The sequence below is a fragment of the Salvelinus alpinus genome, chromosome 16, assembly GCF_045679555.1.
Source record: "Salvelinus alpinus chromosome 16, SLU_Salpinus.1, whole genome shotgun sequence".
NCBI lineage: Eukaryota > Metazoa > Chordata > Actinopteri > Salmoniformes > Salmonidae > Salvelinus > Salvelinus alpinus.
The window spans coordinates 7035847-7056785 of NC_092101.1; the positions used below are offsets into that span (position 1 = coordinate 7035847).

The window sequence follows — 20939 nt, forward strand, 5'->3', positions numbered from 1 at the left end:
AAGCTGCCTGTGAAAATCCTTTTCACATCCAGAGGCACAAATATTTAATATGGGAATTAACTCAAATCGTAAATAACATCACCTCATTGTAGGGTGGCATTTCACACAAAATAACAACACTCATTTCCCATCGGCCAGGAAAACTATTGCCTCAGTTTTTTGTTTATTGAAAAATATATTTAGATTAAATCAAGCAGTCAAAATGTTGCCACAATGAAGTACCTCTACATCACTGCATCTATAAACTAACTAGCTACTGTCTACCAAGTTCATGGGTTAGGGGTTAGGGGACAGATGACGAGCTCTGGCCTGGGGTTTGGGTTGGACGAGATGGATGAGGGGGAGGGGTCAAGAGGGGAAGGTTATAGTGACAGTGGTGAGAGACGTGATGACGCAGTGAGCTGCTCCACTCCAGTCAGCCAAGGCCAAGCAAGCATGACGCTAGGATCAGTCACAGACACCCTTTAATGGCTTTCAGCCGGGCCACCCAAAAAAGCATCCAAAACCCTAGGCCCTTAAGATGGACGCCCCTCCCCAGTCTCCACACCACCCAAAATGTCAGAACCTGCGTAGTTAAAGGCAATTTTTTAATGGTGTCTGTAGCACTCCTCCACCACTACCGCCTTCCCAACAGCCTTAGAAATATAGTCATATTCAAACCAGCCTAGTCAGTACTGGGGATATTTTAGCGACTTTTTCCTCTATAGCTCTCCAAGTGCACCAGGCAATGTGCTGTAACATTATTGGCGGGGCTGTGTGTGTACACTGGAGCTAATCCATTTAGGAGCATAATGCTGGGCATGTAATGGAATACGGTGGAGTCATATATTGTTGGCCTGTCCCTGGACATATCCCCGGCACGGAACTTAACGCTAGTCATATTTTTAAAAGGAGCTTAAGCCCACTTTGTTGCTTTCTGCAAATGGAGGTCAAAAGTTGTCTAAATCTTGATGACGTCCTTGGGCGTGCAAAATCGGCGTAATCAGATTAAGCATCCTAAATTTATCCCATTTGCGTGGCGCTTAGCGTCCGCCCGAATGTCGACGGGATCACAAATGTTTTGTTTTGTCGGGGAGGGGACACTCGACACTCCCTGGCGTCACTCCCAATTAGTGATGGTAATTTTTTTAAATGGAGGGAACAATGTTACGCCGACAATTACATGGGGATTAGTAAAGATTATAGGGATATAACAGGGGTATAGGAGACACAGGGACTAATGGAGGTTGAGGCACTGAACACCACAGTTCTAGTTGATGACTGGACATGCTGTGTTGTATTAGAGGACTGGTTCAAAGGTGGATCGCACTAGATCTTCTAAAGACCCACTGATTGAATAAGGCCCACTGATTGAAGTTATTATTGTATTATTACCAGTGCTTAAAGTGAAATGAAAAAAGTACCTGTACTCATTTTAGGTGCCGGTGCTCAATTTAATTTTACAGTGCCGGTGTTCATATTTTAGAGCATAAGAGATGTCGTTGAAATTTCGAGGTCCCAGCACCGGCCAAATTCAAGCACGGACTTTTACACCGTTCAATAGCATGTCTTAATTTTTTCAATTAGTGAACCAATGTGACGATCCTTTGTGAGGCCAACTAAAAAAAACTTCTTAATACTCCTTTAAGAATTGTTCTGTTCAATTATTTATTACCTTAAGTTGAATTAATAGACAAAACCTTGCATGGGAAGAGCAGTATTAGCAAGCCCCCCCCTGATATAGTTGTATGTGAACAAGTTCCTAAATCTGTTTGCTCACACATCAGTTTCCGACTGAGCTAACATCGCATGCTACTTTCATATGGCATCGGCTGGAAACGGGTTGTTATTAATCATTGCCGGACGGTGCGTTTATTACGAATGCGGGTTCAAATCGGATGAATTCGACTTAGCCTGTCAATTTGCCATCCCACAAACTCAACGGGAAAAGACGCAAACGAGGACGCTCCCTCACCCTTATTTTCTCCTTCGGAAATAAAAAAGAGCGGTTTGTTAGCGGCAAGGTCAAAAGCAGGGTGCGCTTAGTGTTTCAGTGGCAGACAGCGTCGTACTCAAACACTTAGTACCTCAGTGCCTATCTACAGCCAATCGTACTGCCTCAGATGTACTATAAGTGCAGGACAGTTGCTACAGCCTGCGGAGGCTACGGTTTAAGTGTTTGGTTTGGGAAAAAGGAGCTGTAGCCAGGGATATACAAAAGAACGTAGGCCCACTGGCATTAACTGTGTTTATTTAAACTTAAAGGAAATGTATATGAATTGGACTGACGTTTGCTTCATTAATGACGAGTAAATAATAGCTGTCTAGTATAATTTTACTGGCGTTCATTTGGGCTCTCAGTCTGTTAAAAACAAGCAATACATCTAAACTGTTTTTTTTAATGAATACAACCCACAATGCATTGCAGAGGAGCAGACTGGACCGCGCTCCGAGTTGGTGCTTATGGAGACAGTCCATTTTCATCTCGAATCCTGCCTAACTCGACAAAATATTCTCTGTATCAACACAGACAGTGGGGCTGCATCTGAAATGGCACCTATTGGTACCCTGTTCATTATTGTACAATGTTTAACCAGGGCTCAGAGGAAAAAGGTGAAATAGTACAAATTTAAGCACCCCCCCAAATAATAATAATAATAATAATTATTGGGCCTGCCAAAGACAAACGAGTCGATCACATGTAAAGGTTTTCAAGGACAAGTTGTTGTCCACCCCCTACCCCCCACCTCCTCCTCTACCCCGCCCCCCTCTTCTCCCACAGTCTTTCCCTCCAATATCGAAGTAGTCCCTCCATTTTTTTCTCAGCAATTAACAGCAGCGATCAATGGGCACGGAGAAACACAACTAGCGTCTAATTAAACATTTCCTATCTCCGATCTGCAGTCGATACGCCTGGGAAAAAATGATTCCTTTTGATAGCCCCGGCCACTGGCCTGTTGATATATGTTTATTTACATATAAAAGAGAAGACACTCTCAGCATGCCTCGGCGTTGGAGGGAAAAAAACTATTTTCCTTTTTTTCCCCCTGCGAGAGGGAGACGATCAAATGTCGAACCATCGTTTGCCAGGGTCTTTAATTAATTCCGCTCGTTATCTCATAGACTGCAGAAAGACCCAGTCAAGTTCAGATTGGAAGTGAAGCAGTGGTGGAGGTGGAGGGATGGGGAGCAAGGGGAGTGAGAGAGAAGACAGAACTCCTGCAAAAACCCCATCTTTACATCAGCAGAAGTGATCGCAGAGGTTACGTATAGTGGATTAATGCGCAGCCAAACAGCTTTGTGTGAATAACGCAACTGAAAATCCAACCAAAGTCAAAACAGCTGGGTTACGAAAGAAAAAACAGAAAATTAGTGCTGAAATTGCAACGTGTGGGAAATAAACTTTGTAAATGGGGGCAATGCTAGAAAATCAAAAATAATGCGAGAGGACAAACACAGGAGCTAAATGCGTAGGGACTAACTTTCATAGTCAAAATCGGCATCACTTAGAGGACTGCTCAGACCAGAATCTGTGAAGAATAGCAAACATAAAAAAGAAAGAAAAACTTGTTTAAAAAAATGCTGAAATGCAAAGGCAACTTAAAAATCCTAAAAATTGACAAAATTATAAAAGGCGAAGAAACACACAATACAGAGATGCAAATGATCTCAATCCTTCACTTAATTCACAAATGTTTACTAATGTTATTAATCACTATTCTTTTGGGTTATTTTTGTACAGATCCTCCCCTGTCCAGAATTATTGAGGTCCTTCACAGGGAGTGTTGGATTTGAAGCCAGCCTGTCAGACAGGCAGGGGGAAAGTAGGCCACACATTCAGCAGCATACCTTGACCATCCTCCCACCCACTGGCAAAATCAGTGCCGCGGTGGCAACGCAAGCTGTTTGTTTGGCACAGGCGTCCATCACTCCTGCCCAATTGAAACTCCTCTATCAAGCTGCCTTGCCATAGTGTGGATCAGAAATCGATTTTGTTTCTCGTACATAAACAGAAGTAAGAAAATTGCCATCATAAAAGAGAGCGAGAGAAAGAAATAAAGGAAGGAAGAAAGAACGGGAAACGGCTTATATATCTTCTGAAAAATGAATGGTGAAAAGCCCCTTTGTTCAGAAGTCTGAGCTGGTGCGAGAGGAAGCAGTTCTGACAGTACAAAGTCTGTCAAGAAGATCCATGATGGGTAAAGGCTGCGTCACAGCCGACACCCTCTTAGGTCTCCTGTCTGCCTTTCTACTCAGGCAGAGAGAGGGCCATCTTAGGCCGTGCTCCTCACACCTGTCTGTTTGGTCAAGATGAGGTCACTGAAGCTCGGCACTGCAGCTGCTTACTGCTCTGGACTCGAAAGGAGTGCAAATTCAGTTTCTGGGCCACAAAAGCATTTCAACTGAATACACTCATGGACCGCTAGCACACAGTAGCCCAATGAAGCATAGATGCATACTCTAGATGAAGTACAAATGCTGCAGCAATTACAAAATACTGTTCACGGCAAGGGCACTTGCTGGTGAAAAGATTGAGTATGTGAACTCCTTTTTTAGCGTTGCATCTTGTAGCCCTCAAACTACATTGTCAGGAGAACAACTTACACTTTCCATTTGAGTAAATCACTGTTTGAACAAAACATCTCCCCCAAAAAGCTTTCAGGGAATTGAAAAACTGCCACGTCCATTTCTGAAGATACATAACAACACTTTATTTCCAACAGCTACAGGTTTTCTTCCGACAGAGACAAAATATACTTCTGGTCATATGCACAAGAGAAAGCAAGGAAACGAAACAACGGACGTGCACAAAAAGGCAGTGACCAAAAGGTTACAGGTCATCTCATTGGAAGTCCTCAGAGCACACGGTTTCCTGTCCTCAAAGTGTGACCTTAAAAACCCTTACCACACCTCCGAGATGAGTGGCTGGGTGTACCCAAAGGGCTAACTCCTAACTAAGATTCATCCTTCTGTACCATCCCGTAAGTCATCCGGTCATGCTTCTCTGAGGTGAGAATCTCAATTGACAATTTCCATGAAGAGAGACTGGGCGTAACGAGAAGGGGATGAGCAGGTCAGGAAATCAGCAGACAAGTGCAGAAAGATGGGGACGAAGAGGTGCGACATCCCCTTCCTCTGATTTCACTGTGACAATAACTAATTAAATGTAGAGGGGGGGGCCGACAAAATCTCTGTTCCAAAAACGTAATTTATCATTCCGGCGGTGTGTGTGCGTGCGCGTGCCACCTGATTTCGACAACTTGTGGAAAGACAGTGTAGTTAAACACAAAGATGAGGCGTTCCCGATGCAAGTGTGGGGTTGGAGCGTGTATTTGTGTGCACGGTGCCTTCAGGAAGTATTCACACCCCTTGAATTTTCCCACATTTTGTTGTGTCGCAGCTTGAAATGATTCAATTTCGATTTTGTGTCACTGATCTACACACAATACCCACGTAATGTCAAAGTGGAATTATGTTTTTAGAAATGTTTACATATGAATAAAAAATGAAAAGGTGAAATGTCTTGGGTCAGTAAGTATTCAACCCCTTTGTTATGACAAGCCTAATGAAATTCAGGAGTAAAAATGTGCTTAACAAGTCACACAATAAGTTGCATGGACTCTTTGTGCAATAATAGCGTTTCATGTGATTTTTAAATGACTACCTCGTCTCTGTTCCCCACACATACAATTACCTGTAAGGTCCCTCAGTCGAGCAGTGGATTTCAAGCACAGATTCAACCACAAAGACCAGGGAGGTTTTCCAATGGCTCGTAAAGAAGACATTGAATATCCCTTTGAGCATGGTGAAGTTATTAATTACACTTAGGATGGTCTATCAATACACCCAGTCAATACAAAGATACATGAACACCTCCTAACTCAGTTGCCGGAGTGGAAGGAAACCGCTCAGGGATTTCACCATGAGGCCAATGGTGACTTTAAAACAGTTACAGAGTTTAATGGCTGTGATAGGAGATAACTGAGGATGGATCAACCAAATTTTAGTTACTCTACAATATTAACATAAATGACAGAGTGAAAAGAAGGAAGCCTGTACAGAATAAACATATTCCAAAACATGCACTGAAGTAATACTCCCAAAAATATGGCAAAGAAATTAACTTTTTGTCCTGAATACAAAGCGTTTTGTTTGGGGCAAATCCAACACAACACATCACTGAGACTAGGGAGTTATTTGGGATAAAAATTAATGGAATAGAGCAAAGCATAGGCAACATCCTAGAGGAAAACTTGGTTCAGACTGCTTTCCAACACACTCGGGAGACAAATTCACCTTTTAAGCAGGTAATTCAACAATTACCTAAAACACAAGGCCAAATATACACCGGAGTTGCTTACCAAGACGACGTTGAACGTTCCTGAGTGGCCTAGTTACAGTTTGACTTAAGTCAGCTTGAAAATCTATGGCAAGACTTGAAAATGGCTGTCTAGCAATGATCATCAACCAACTTGACAGAGCTTCAAGAATGTTTAAAAGAACAATGTGCAACTATTGAACAATCCAGGTGTGCAAAGTTCTTAGAGACTTGCCCAGAAAGACTCACAGCTGTAATCGCTGCCAAAGGATGTATTGACTTAGGGGGTTGAATACTTATCTAATCAAGATATATTAGTGTTTTATTTTCCATTAAAAAAAAATTATGTTCGAATTTTTCTTCCACTTTGACAACACAGAGTATTTTGTGTAGATCGTTGACAAAAAAATGGCAATAAAATCCATTTTAATCCCACTTTGTAACACAACAAAATGTGGAAAAAGTCAAGGGGTGTGAATACTTTCTGTATGTGTCTGTCTGTGTAAGTGTGTGGATGCATAAGTGAGCAGAGCACGGTATTCTCCTGCAGGCCTGGTAGAGGAAGTCAGCCTCCGACCAGAGGGCTTGGCAGGAAGTGAGATGATGAGAGCCGAGACCTCTGAGAGTTGGATTTGGAGATGTGGGAAAGTGGCCATCGGAGAGAGAGAGAGAGTGAGAGTGAAAGAGGGAGAGTGAGTGTGAGTGTGAGTGTGAGTGAGAGAGAGAGAGAGAGAGAGAGAGAGAGAGAGAGAGAGAGAGAGAGAGAGAGAGAGAGAGAGAGAGAGAGAGAGAGAGAGAGAGAGAGAGAGAGAGAGAGAGAGAGAGAGAGAGAGAGAGAGTGAAAGAGCGAAAGCACAGAAAGAAAGGAACCAGAAAATGCAGATGACAGGGGACAGAAAAATATGAAAAGAAGAAAAAATGTGGGAAAGAATGGAGACAGAGATAGGAAGAGAGCGAGAGAGAGGTTAATAGCTGTAGGAGGCACAAAATGAGGAAAAGAAAAGAGAGAGAGATAACTAATAGCTATAGACGGGGGGAGGAGTGGGTTTGGAGGGGGAGATGACAGATATCAACTAAGTTGTGCTTCATTAGCCAGGCGAGTCTGGAGACAGACCCGGAGTACAAACCTAAAGATAAGGACGAGAGGGCCCCAGCGCAGCACGAACACACGCCTAGACTATAGTCTAGTGTAGCATCTGACATATCATCTAAAACATATTTCATGCTAACCCAAGGCAGCGGCCACTGCGCAGGCATGGGCTTGGTGACATATGCTCCTTTGGGTTGGACTGGAGGGCCCTCCAAGTGCAGTAGAGTACGCTCGTTTGAACAATGGCCACTATTAGCTAATGGGGATGTTCGAAAATGTTCCCCGCCCAGCTTAATTGCGCTAAAATGTCTGTTTAAATTAACGTCTCACCGAGTGAAGAGATAATGACATTGAATTCAATGGGACGACAGTAATAGGCAAAAGGAGACGAGGATTCACTTAATAATACGTAGAATGTGTGTGTGTGTGTGTGTGTGATAGAGAGAGCCACCGTAATAAGGTTTTTCATTATTCTTTAAGGAGCGGTGGAGGAGGAGGAGGAGAGACGCGGAGGAGGGAATGTACTGGAAGGAAAGCAGACACAAATACGACCAAAGGCCATCATGCTCATTTTCTCTGCTATTACAGGGCCGGTGGTGAGGGTACGAGCCCTACATCCGAGAGTGTGTGATAAAGGAGAGGGGTTCAAGCCACTGGAACCTCTGTGTGTGTGTGTGTGTGTGTGTGTGTGTGTGTCTGTCTTTGTGTTGGGAGTCCAATGATATTTCGCTCTGTCCTCCAATGTACAAATAGGGTGGGGGTTACAAGTATAGGCTGCCTGCACCAAATCTCGAGTTCACCATGCAGCACAGGAGATTAGGTCCTTTGAAATGTGAGCCTTTTGATGGACTGAAGATTGGCGACAGAAGACTGATGACTGATAGACGAGGAGAGGGGGAGCGAGAGATGAATAGAGGAAACAAGGGAGTAAGGAGAAAAGACAAGGACGGGGGGAATGTGTGACAAGGTCACAGGGTGTAGACAGACAACAAGGCCAGACAGAAGCCACGGGGAAATGTCAGCCAAGGCTTGAGACGGAGAAGCTCGGAGAAAATGAGAGCAGGATCAAGTGTTCTTGTCTTTTAACGGAGAGGGCTTTTCCAGCCAAGATGATGAACAACATAACACTTGAGGACAGTGATGGTAGAAGGACAGAAAAGTGGACTAAAAGGTTTTGAGAAAGATGCTCTCATTCAAAAAAAAACAATCTCTGATCTTTATAATTTTAGAGATACAAGGTGTTATGGTTATTGTGAACGTTTGGTTTGTAGTAGTATGTATGGGTAGATGGAGAAACACAAATTAAATATCAGCGACAAAACACAGCATTGGTCTACATTCCAAACATTTCAAATATAGTTTCATTGAGCTGATGGGTCTGAAAGTCTGAAATCCACCATGATTTTCAGTGATACATGAGCCATTCACATTTTCTTTCACATGATAATTGTGTGAGGTCACTGGGGTGTATGCATGAACATGTTTGTATGTGCATACGCTGGTGAGAGTACGGATGTCTTTATGTTCCATGTGTAGGTCAATGTGTGAGGGGTGTTTGATTGTTCGTGTACGAGGGTGTGCATTTTCCTAAAAAGTATGTGTGTACCTGTGTTGGGGTGAGTGGTGGGTGGTTGCATACACTACCGTTCAAAAGTTTGGGGTCACTTAGAAATGTCCTTGTTTTTGAAAGTAAAGCACATGTTTCGTCCGTTAAAATAACATCAAATTGAACAGAAATACAGGGTAGACATTGTTAATGTTGTAAATGACTATTGTAGCTGGAAACGGCTGATTTTTAATGGAATATCTACATAGGCGTACAGAGGCCCATTATCAGCAACCGTCACACCTGTGTTCCGATGGCACGTTGTGTTAGCTAATCCAAGTGTATAATCTTAAAAGGCGCATTGATCATTAGAAAACCCTTTTGTAATTATGTTAGCACAGCTGAAAAAGGTTGTCCTGATTAAAGAAGCAATAAAACTTGCCTTCTTTAGACTAGTTGTGTATCTGGAGCATCAGCATTTGTGGGTTCGATTACAGGCTCAAAATGGCCAGAAACAAATCACTTTCTTCTGAAACTCGTCAGTCTATTCTTGTTCTGAGAAATGAAGGCTATTCCATTCGAGAAATTGCCAAGAAACTGAAGATCTTGTTCAACACCGTGTACTACTCCCTTCACAAAACAGCGCAAACTGGCTCTAACCAGAATAGAAAGAGGAGTGGGAGACCCCGGTGCACAACTGAGCAAGAGGACAAGTACATTAGAGTGTCTAGTTTGAGAAACAGACGCCACACAAGTCCTCAACTGGCAGCTTCATTAAATAGTACCCATCAAAACACCAGTCTCGAGGTCAACAGTGAAGAGGCGATTCCGGGATACTGGCCTTCCTGGCAGAGTTGCAAAGAAAAAGCCATATCTCAGACTGGCCAATAAAAATAAAAGATTTAGATGGGCAAAAGAACACAGACACTGGACAGAGGAAGATTGGAAAAAAGTGTAATGGAAAGACTAATCTAAGTTTGAGGTGTTCGGATCACAAAGAAGAACACTCGTGAGACGCAGAAAAAATGAAAAGATGCTGGAGGAGTGGTTGACGCCATCTGTCAAGCATGGTGGAGGCAATGTGATGGTCTGGGGGTGCTTTGGGAGGTGGTAAAGTGGGAGATTTGTACAGGGTTAAAGGGATCTTGAAGAAGGAAGGCTATCACTCCATTTTGCAACGCCATGCCATACCCTGTGGACGGCGTTTAATTGGAGCCAATTTCCTCCTACAACAGGACAATGACCCAAAGCACAGTTCCAAACTATGCAAGAACTATTTAGGGAAGAAGCTGTCAGCTGGTATTCTGTCTATAATGGAGTGGCCACCACAGTCACCTGATCTCAACCCTATTGAGCTGTTGTGGGAGCAGCTCAACCGTTTGGTATATAAGAAGTGCCCATCAAGCCAATCCAACTTGTGGGAGGTGCTTCAGGAAGCATGGGGTGAAATCTCTTCAGATTACCTCAACAAATTGACAACAAGGCTGTAATTGACGCAAATGGAGGATTCTTTGACGAAAGCAAAGTTTGAAGGACACAATTATTATTTCATTATTTATAATTTTGGCAACGTCTTGACTATATTTCCTATTCATTTTGCAACTAATTTCATGAGTGTATTCATGGAAAACAAGGACATTTCTAAGTGACCCCAAACTTTTGAATGGTAGTGTATATGTGGGCTGCGCATTCACCTATAAGTCCCTACAATGCTGCTAAATTGGTCTGTGTTTGTTTGTGTCCCGTCTCCACACCGTACCTGGGGTTTGGAAGTTGATGCGCCTCATTTCCACGGGGTCTGTGGGATGGTGGGGTGTGATCTCTGCGTTGTTCAGCAGACATTTTGTTCTGGGCTCTGACTCCTTTCGTTTACGGCTTTTTGAAAGGGGGAAGGAAAAGACAGACGCACACCGTCAAGATGCAACCAAACAAAATGTCCACCCTCCACACGAAAAAGCTCACTGTGATGCTACAACAACTTTAGTGCTGAATGTCGAAATAACCCTCCACGAAACAAGTTCGAGAGTAATATCTAGTGAGCCAGCTTCTCTTTCCCTGACATTTTTTCACCCCGACTAATTAAAAACATATTTTATGCTGAGACAGGTTATTTTCTTGCCGGAAAAAACACACAGCAATAAAGTACGGCTAAGCCTTACCTGTCAGGTTTGCTGCTTCCGGAGAAAGCAATGGAGTTTCAAATAAATATATAAAGAGGGGAAAAACACAACACAAGGAGAGAGAGGGGGGAGAAGAGAGAAATCAATAGAGAGCATTTTAAAATTCACAGGGGCAGCCGCCTCGCAGTGCTAGCTAGATAAAGCTCATCAGCATTTGGAGGAGCCGGTCTGGGTCGTGAGTGTGTGTTACTGTGAGTGTGTGTGTGTGTGTGTGTGTGTGTGTGTGTGTGTGTGTGTGTGTTTATGACTGTGTGTGTGTGTGTCTTGGTGAGGGGGGGGGTGTGGGTGTCAGGACCAAGGGCAGGTAGAAACACTAGCCACCAGGGAGAGAGAGGGAATGCAGGAGAGAGAGGAGAGAGAGAGAGAGATCCAAGGAGAGATGTTACTCTCCCTAACCACCAGCATGCAGAGGTACAAGCCAAGGTCAGACTAATTGTCAGGGAGCATCTGAAAGTTAGGCCCTGTTTCTCCTACTCAAACTTTGGCCTGCCTATTCTACATACATGACTGCACACAGCTACAGTATACTACTGGGGCTTGTGGTCTCTTAGACAGTGTGTTGCCTACAACTGTTAAAACAGAATCAGATACAGTACTTCAACTGCTTGCTTGCTCCAGCCCCAAAACACATGTGGATACTTTAGATTTCAGTTACTTTGAAGTTAAAACAAGGCTTTAGATATCCCCCCTTCAAGTAAAGATATCATCATTAATATGTTTCTGGCTTCAATTAACACAGAGCATTAGCTCTTTCCCTAACTCTTCTATGTCTTCTTTCCCCCACAGTCTCTCCGTTTTTGTCCCCTCCTTCGCAACCTTCCTTTCATTCACAATTCTCATACTGAAATTCTCATACGTTTGTTCGATTTTGAAAAGTCACCCCCCCCACATACAGAACAAACGCCATCCCCTCAGAATCCCCTGTAGCCTACATCCCCCCCAGAGTCTCCTACAACGTAACTCACTTCTTGTAGAGGAGGATGGCGATGACGATGCAGATGATGAAGACCACGGCCAGCACGGGCCCCACCACCCAGATGAGGCCATCTCCGCCCGTCTCGATGGGCAGAGGATCCACTTCCATCTCTGGGGTCACCACTGGATCCGTGTATGGGCTGGCCGCAAACATTTTCTACACAGAGCGAGCGAGAGATAGATAGACACAGGGCTCAATACAATTAACAGGAAACAAATAGACAGACGTCAAATATAGACAAGGGCTCAATGGAATTAAACTGAGAAGTAGTGTAGCTATGAATAACACGAATACCTTTCATTAACTCACTCACACATCTGGTATGACCAGTTAGTTATCTCTATACTGTATATGGATATTGTATATGGATCTGTGTGTGTGTGTGTGTGTGTGTGTGTATGAGTGTGCAAGCGTATGTGTCTGAGTGTGCATGTGCACGTGCACGTGTATCCACATGCGCCTCTCATCTCCATCTCTAGTCCTCACCCCGGCCGTGGTGTTGAGCTCGGCCAGCAGGAAGAAGACGTACTCCTGCCCGGGCTCCAGAGGTTTGTTCTCACAGCTGCTGTGGCGGTGCTCTGTGCCCAGGGTGAACGTGGCGGGGAGCTGCTTGAAGCAGGCTGTGATGTAGGGCCTCTTGCCGTCCGCCTGGCTCAGCTGGCGCCTGGTGCGACGTTTCGGGGTGATGTCCCTCAGCAGCTGGAGGAGACGGGGAGAGAGTGGCGAGGTGAACGAGGTATGGAAGGGGGTTGAGGAGGTGTGAGATGTCTAAGGGACTTTGTCGTGGTTGGTTGGTTTGTCCGTCTGAATGTATATATCTCTCAAATGTATCTGTCTATCCGTCTCTCTACTTATTAGTTGCTTCATCTCCATATGAAAAAGTTGACTGAGAATGTTCATGCATGCTCTCGTAAAACGCTAAAAAGGGGAAAGAGTTGGCAGACCCACTGTATCCATCAAAAGTACAGTCCGTCCGTCTCTCTGTCCGTCCGTCTGTCTGTATCTTTTCTCTCCACCTGCCTGTCTATCTGATCAGTCAGTGTGTGAAGAGGAGAACATATAACCACCTGATCAACGGAGATAGTTTGTGTAAAAATCGAAATGTCCTCTGAAAACTTCCCTAAATAGGGTTTTGCAGGTCGATTCCCTCCGTACACTCTGGCCCAAAAGTCAATAGGGTGCTTGTTGGCATGGTGCCCTGACAGACCAGGCCACTCCATTCCTTTACAACAGAAAACGAAGGAGTCCTCTGAAGAGGTGGAATATTGGTAATCCCAAATCCAATAGCTCACCGCCGATCCAAAGCCGAGGGAAGATCCCAACCCCCAACCCAAAACATCTTCCCGCGGCCATTCGCTGATCACAGCTCAGGATCACCCCTAACAACCGAGGAAGGGTGGGAAAGGCAGGATGGATGGATGGAGGGAGAGGGACCACACATGGGGAAAACGACAGTACCTCTCCGACGTTGCTATAAACATCTCCATGGCATATGGCAAACTTAGCCAGAACCACATGCGAGGGCGCAATATGACATTTTATAGAAATGTTGTGCCCTTTGTGTAAGTCACAATTTTTATTTTATTTTATTCAGATATGGTACATATGGTTCAAGTTTTTAGTGATAAAAAGAAGTTGAGTCACCTGGGAAGAGCACTGTGGTTGAAACACAATACCATTGTGGACTTTGAGACACGCTGGAATGTGTGTTATTCCTCGGTTCTTACCTCTTCCAAGTCCATCTCGTCTGGGTTCTTGTGATGTCGGGCTGCTCCCGAGCCCTTCTTTAGTGGTACCACCACCACATAGAAATTCCTGCGAGGCACACAGACATCAGTACCATCGACATACAACATCTTCAGAGAGCCATAACACTAACGTACACTACAGGGACGAATGGGCTAGGTTGGGTTTAGCCTGAAAGTGTGTGTGTATGTGTGTGTGTGTGTGTGTGTGTGTGTGTGTGTGTGTGTGTGTGTGTGTGTGTGTGTGTGTGTGTGTGTGTGTGTGTGTGTGTATGTATGTATGTATGTATGTATGTATGTATGTATGTATGTATGTATGTATGTATGTATGTATGTATGTATGTATGTTTGAGAGAGAGAGAGAGAGAGAGAGAGAGAGAGAGAGAGAGAGAGAGAGAGAGAGAGTGATAGAGAGTGATAGGGAAAGAGATAGAGTGATAGAGAAAGAGGTAGAGTGATAGAGAAAGAGGTAGAGAGTGATAGAGAGTGATAGAGGGTGATAGGGAAAGAGGTAGAGAGTGATAGAGAAAGAGGTAGAGAGTAAGAGAGAAAGAGGTAGAGAGTAAGAGAGAAAGAGGTAGAGAGAGAGAGTGATAGAGAAAGAGGTAGAGAGAGTGATAGAGAAAGAGGTAGAGAGAGTGATAGAGAAAGAGGTAGAGAGAGAGATAGAGAAAGAGGTAGAGAGAGAGATAGAGAGAGAAAGAGAGAGATAGAGATAGTGATAGATAGTAAGTCAGAGGAAAAGGACTGTGAGAGGGAGAGGATAATGGAACACCGCAGTGAGAGTGGAAATGAGAGAGCAAGACAGAAGGTTGGCAACAGCGAGGGCAAGAAAGCAAGGTGTAATGTGTGCTATGTGGAAGAGTGTGGGAGTTTGAGGGAGTGAAAAAAAACACAGAGGACAGCAAGCAAGAGGGACGAACCGGCAAAAGAGCGAAAAGAGGAAGGCAAGATAGAAAGGAGGATGAACCAACAAAAGAAAGAACGATGAAAGAAAGAACCAGGTCAGACAAACCCATGAACCCATATACCGAAACCTAGGCGTCAATTTCTCTCACTTGATGTCCTTGCTTTCCACCGGGGTGAAACCCATGGTCAGAATGTTGTCCGGCTCCGAGTAGAGTTCCAGCCTGGGCTTCTTGACCAGAATGGGCGGTGCAGTCCTAGCGACCACACGGTGGCGAGGTCCACCCTCTGTGTTCTCCTGACACGTGACCCGGAACTCATAGGTGGTGTTGGGCCGCAGGCTGGTGACCAGCGCCTTGGTCAGCCGGGCGTCCACGTCCATCTTCTGGCGATTGTACTCAATCTGGACAGGGGGCAGATGGACAGATGGAGAAACGGAGACACACACAAAAAAAAGACACATTAGGGAAGTCTCAGCTCCGGGGTAAAACTGCTGGGTAAAAGCATGGACAATGTAAAATTAGTTTGTAGGAGATTTTCTTTGGGAATAGTGTGTTCCAAGATGGCATGTGTATGCCTGGCTGTCTATAGACTTCTCTCTGCAAGGGTTGATTAACTCTATAATTTGGTCTACGCAAGATTGCATCGTTTGAACTGTGACTTAAATCAAAATTGCAGTCGGTGGCATAATTAGCCACAAATGAATTCATCGAGTCCTGTAGACGTGTGTGTCGATTTGTCTGTCTGTCCATCGTTCGCTCACCGTGCACCGGAATGGGAACCGCCTCTCAGCAAACTTCCACGTTAGCAACACCGTTGTCTTGGTAACCCACTTCACTGTGAAGTTCTTCGGGACATCTGTCGTGAGAGAGAAGAGAAAAATAAAGGGAAACGAACAAAACAAAAACAGAGAGGTGTTTAGTTTGGAGAGCTGGGGAAGGAGGAAAGGAGAGAGTGAGAGAGTGTGAAAGAGACAAAAAGGAAGAGTAGGTCATTTTCCCAGCTGGGGTCCTCTGGGTTGGAGTAGTGAGCGGGCGGTGAGCTGTGCTGTGATAGGCTGTGAAAGGGGCAACGCTATTGGTTAGACACACAGCACGGGAGACTCATGGACAAGTACGGACCCATGGAGCACGGACGTGCCCGCTGGCCGGCCACCCGGGCAGTGCCAACCCCTCTCTGACCACCACATCTTTCTACTAGTAACTATCCCCCTTTGCCCGCTCCCATCCCATTGAAAACCAGGAGTCGTTGACCCTTGTGGTTCTGGCGCCAACCATCTCTGCACTCTGAGCATGGGTTGGCACTGCCCACGACGTGCTGCCTGGCGGGCACAAAGACAGACCCAAACACAGCATGCAGACAGTCGTTAGCAGTGCATCGGGGGGATGCCATGCCACAAACCTTACCATAGTAGGAGGGGGGGGGGGGAACAGAGTAGGAGAGGGGGACTCAAAACAAACTGAAAACCAACGGAAATAAGGAACCAAAGTCTTGCACTTGCTAACGGAAATGGACTCAAACGAACTCTTGACTGAAACACTGAGTTCCTACCTTTGTTTAGTTTCTTTGCAAATTGGGGGAGTGTGTGTGAGGCTGCATTAGCTTTGTGAGTGTGCTTGGCTGCATAGTGGTGAAAGGAGACTGCAAGGTGTCTGACCAACCGGCACTTACCTTGGAACGCCGCGTCCTCCCCTTTTTCAAACTGACTGACTGTAACTTACTGACTGGTTTTACCTTTGGGTTAGTGAAGTGAGTGTCCCCCGCAAACTTTTTAAGGTTCTAGGATTTTTTTTGTCGTGGAGAAGAAGTGAAGGTGGTTGGAGGGGGGGAAGTTGGTTTCATTTTTGTGTTGTTGCTTGTTGTTTTCAATTTTGTGTTTTCCCCCCCGGGTTGGGAGAGAAACAGGCAAGCCATACCTGTCTCAAACGCCACAGTCCGATACTGGATCGGCGGGCTGTAGGGCCCTGGACCTACACTCGTGTGCGCGCGTATTTTCACGTCGTACGCCGAGTTGGGTTTTAGGCTGTTGAGCACGTAGCTGGACTGGATGGCGGGCAGGCTGAGTTCCCGGGGTGCGCCCCCCACGCCCGTCTCCTGGTACGCCAGCGTGTACTCCGTGATGTCCCCGTTGCGCTCCGCCAGCACCGGGGGCGACCACGCCAATTCTACCGAGCAGCAGGTCACGTTGGAGCTCTCGTTGATTTGGGGGTACCCTTGGGGTGTTTGTTCAGGCACATGCAGTTCGGCCGTAGCCTCCTCCCCGAAGCCACCTCGGCTCTTAGCCTGGACTTTGAAGAGGTAGGTAGCACCGCGGTGGACGCTGGCCACTGTGTACTGCCTCTCCTGGGGGGTGAACTCCAGAGTGGCCAGCGGGGACACGTCCTTGCGGCCAAACTGAAGCCTGTAACCCTGCAGCTCCATGCCAGGGATCATAACATCGGGTGCGTCCCAGCGTACCACGGCCGACGTCTCCGAATCGTGAGCCACCGACAGGTAGGGCGGCCCAGGCACTGTTGAGGAAAGCAAACAAACACAACTTTTATCCATTTATATTTTACTCTAGGAGGTCAAACAAGACTTGTTTTGAGGAGCGAGAACGGTGTGTGGTTCCGTACATCTAGGTACGTCAATAACAAATAATAGACTGTGCCGTAACATCGTGGACAAGATTAAGGCTGCTCGGGGGGACAATGGTGTATGTTGGTGTGGGATAAACTTGTTTTCTTCATTATGGAATGGAATGTGCCTTTTAGTGGGGCAAAAAAAACATTTTCTTTCAGCAGATGAAAGGTTATGCAAGAACAGTCAGTAGAAACAGGACCACTAAAACCGATTTTGTCTGGGACTACTTTACACTTTCAACGACATAATGTTGGGCCGGTAGACCTACAGTACTCTGTTTGTGTTGGCGTCGATTCCATTTGAACTCAGTCAATTCCGATAATTACACGAAATTCAAAATGCAGCTTCAAAGGTCCTCTCAACAGAAACAATGAGCCATTTCTCCTATTCACAAATCGATATTCAATACATTTCAGCATCGACGAGTAGAAGCGTGTGCAAATGGGAACTGGAACTCAAAGTGACTGTGATGTAGCCTTGTCCCCGATCTGTTTGTGCTTGGCCAACTCCATTGTCATTGTCAAGCCTTGGCAGAAACAGACCGGCACCCAGGCTAACTGTGACGTGACTCTCTTACAAAAAAGTACTCTCAAAGTTTCAGTGTAAAAGATAAGAGATAATCAACTCTCGATATGAGGCTTTAGACTGGATGAGCTATAGACTGGATGATGCAGTAGGCTAGACGTTCTATTTCAGTGACCCAGATTCGGGGTTGTGGATAGCTCTCCTCTCTGTGTTTCTCTCCGTTAGTTAGAGGTCCCATCAGTGTGATAGAGCCAGTGTCAACACGGAGGCTTTGTCTCAGAAGTGAGCGGCGCTTAGTGAGAGATGAGTGCTGTGAAATTGCACTCCAGTCCCGTCTTAGCACAGCGATCCCACACCAGACTAGTCATCTAACGTTGTCTATGAAAATACATGAGGCAAAAGATGTGATCTTTCACTTGATACACCTGACTCCCAAAAACGCTACCGAAATGCTATCCCCGAAACACCACTACACAGGCTCAATCATAAACATACACACACAGGCTCCAACACACACACGCATTAGGTGTAAAAGTTCAATTTGTGTACATGTGTGTTAGGCTACTCTGCAATGCAAGTACTTCTGGCATTTACGTGCGTACATGCGTATGTGTGTGTGGGTTGTGTATTCACCGTGCCTCGTGATTTAGCCCAACTCAGCAGACAGTTCCTGCCCTTACATCATCCCTGCTGCACACAGGGCAATTTGGCCTCTCGCCCAGGCCAGGGCCCAATCTGGAGAAGCCAACCATTTGTCCGGAGCCATCGCTCCCTCCCTCTCACTGGCTGGAACAATATCTACCTCAATGCTATGTGTGTCTGTTTCAGTGTGTGTGTGTGTGTGTGGATTTCTGCCGACACATTTACCGTGTGTGTGCATTCTTGTACACACACTCTTAGCCACTGTGTAGCACGCACACAGGCTCCCGTACCAATTGACAACTCACATCTACCCCACTTCCCCATATACCCAGCCACTTTGTTCCTTCTTGTTAATGGGCCTGTTCTGGGAAGGGGCAAATTGAGTTGGAACAGTAATGGAAACGCAGCAGCCTCCAAACAGCGGCGAGATGAATACGTCCATTACTCCCCGCTAACAAACTAGAACTACAGCCCTGCAACCAGCCTGTCTTGTTTAAACGTGACTCCCCTCACATTCACTGCTTAGTAAGCCCCAATGAGAACATCTGAGATAATGGGCCTGAGGTGTGTGTGTGTGTTTACAGGGTAGGCTAGGGACTACTGTAAATGAAGGGGAAAGGGTAGGTGGGGTTAACTGAGGAAGCAGGTTTATGCCAAGGGAAAACTGGAGGATGGAGGGAGGAAGAGGAGGTGAGAATGAGAGTCCTCATGATGAAGGCGACATGGGACTGGGAGCAATCTGCCGCAAAGAGGGGACAACGAGGGAGGAGTGGGGGGGGGGGGGGGCGGACACCCCTCTCCACCTCCCCCTCTTCTTCCATCCCTCTCTTTCTCCTTCCATCACTCCATGCCTCTCCACTTGGCTTCCCTCAATCCCTCCCAGTGGAGCTAGAGGCACGTTTTCCATCAGGGTTGGCTTTAATGGCCGCTGTTGACACACAGTCGTCTTGATTGAGTAGTGGATTGGGTTTCCTACTCATTTTCTCTCCTCTCTCTCTCACACACACACACACACACACACACACACACACACACACACACACACACACACACACACACACACACACACACACACACACACACACACACACACTAGTAAAACATACATGGGCGCACGCACACACAAAGACAGCACACTCTCTCTATTGCTCTGTAATCCCCCCTAAAGACAAGTAATACGTGTGTCTGTGTATAAGAGCGTGTGTGCATGTGTGTGCATTTGCGTGCATGTGCCAAGTGAAAGTAAAAAAATTGCAGCATTCTTACATGCTGACCAGACCGCTTGCGAGTGGGCATGTTGATTTTGTCCACCCACACCAGACACGATCAGGACACGCAGGTTGAAATATCAAAACGAACTCTGAACCAGCTATATTAATTTGGTGACAGATCGAAAAGCATTAAACATTTATGCTAATTTAGCTAGCTAGCTTGCTGTTGCTAGTTAATTTGTCCTGGGATATAAACATTGGATTGTTATTTTACCTGAAATGTACAAGGTCCTCTACTCCGACAATTAATCTATAGATAAAAGGGGAAAAGTTTGAACCTCCTTCAGGCTTCTTCTTCTTCTTTGGACTTTATATGGAGGTTGCCAACCAACTTTAAGGTGCATTACCACTACCAACTGGACTGGAGTGTGGACCTCAGTTCATCTTTCAATCACCCACGTGGGTATATGCTCCTAAAAACCAATGAGGAGATGGGAGAGGCAGGACTTGCAGCGCCTCAAGCGTCACAAATAGAACCAAGTTCTATTTTAGCGCCGGGCTACGCGGACACTCGTTGACGTGCGCGAGCAGTGTGGGTGCAATGATTGAATAACATGCATGTGTACTGTTATTTTGCAACGCTCGCGGCGTGTGGTCAGCATGTTAGTGGTTAACCTGCAGCGACAACTTCCAGAGAGATATATCAGGGGTCGCGGGCCCTCCTCACTCTACTGTACACTGGCTAAGGCACTCCAAAAGTGCTCCGCTGCATTTTTGCATCCAATTGATATCAGGCGTCGAAGGTGGCACGAGCTGACCAGCGTTGGAGGGCAAACATAATTGAAAATGCTTCCCTACATATACCTAATTTAGCTGGGGTGATGAAAAATCGCCGTGGCCACGTTTGGAGATTCAGCTATTTTGACAGCAAAGGTCTTCTGTAATACCCTCCCATCTTCATTTTCCTCTCTTCTTTTTTTTCACTATGTTTGACACTGACCCCCAAAAAACGTAAAGAGTCTCCGCTCAAACAATGCTGACATTTCACCAACGTTCATTTAAGAACCCATTAGGCTACCAGAATGCACCACTAAGTGGGCGGGTCAGTGGCTCACCAGAGAACAGTTGACAAGAATCGTTACATTCATTTAACATCTATTTCAAGACAGAAAAGACAGAAGAAATCAAGATAGTTGAA

The 20939-nt window shown here is 45.6% G+C and overlaps 1 protein-coding gene across 13 annotated transcripts in view; it reads right to left on the reverse strand.

Annotated features, from left to right (window-relative positions):
* The window catches only part of LOC139540708 (receptor-type tyrosine-protein phosphatase S-like), a 271577-nt gene that overhangs the window by 42678 nt on the left and 207960 nt on the right, over nucleotides 1-20939 (reverse strand). For 7 of the 13 annotated variants that reach the window (XM_071344598.1, XM_071344590.1, XM_071344589.1 and 4 more), the window contains 8 exons: nucleotides 16658-17251; nucleotides 15505-15599; nucleotides 14894-15144; nucleotides 13818-13905; nucleotides 12577-12789; nucleotides 12080-12246; nucleotides 10694-10809; nucleotides 3462-3509 (listed from right to left, as the gene is read on the reverse strand). In XM_071344598.1, coding sequence (XP_071200699.1) covers nucleotides 3462-3509; nucleotides 10694-10809; nucleotides 12080-12246; nucleotides 12577-12789; nucleotides 13818-13905; nucleotides 14894-15144; nucleotides 15505-15599; nucleotides 16658-17251 — 1572 coding nt within the window. The remainder of the gene's footprint in view (nucleotides 1-3461; nucleotides 3510-10693; nucleotides 10810-12079; nucleotides 12247-12576; nucleotides 12790-13817; nucleotides 13906-14893; nucleotides 15145-15504; nucleotides 15600-16657; nucleotides 17252-20939) is intronic. The other 6 variants (XM_071344597.1, XM_071344592.1, XM_071344591.1 and 3 more) reach the window with 3 other exon arrangements.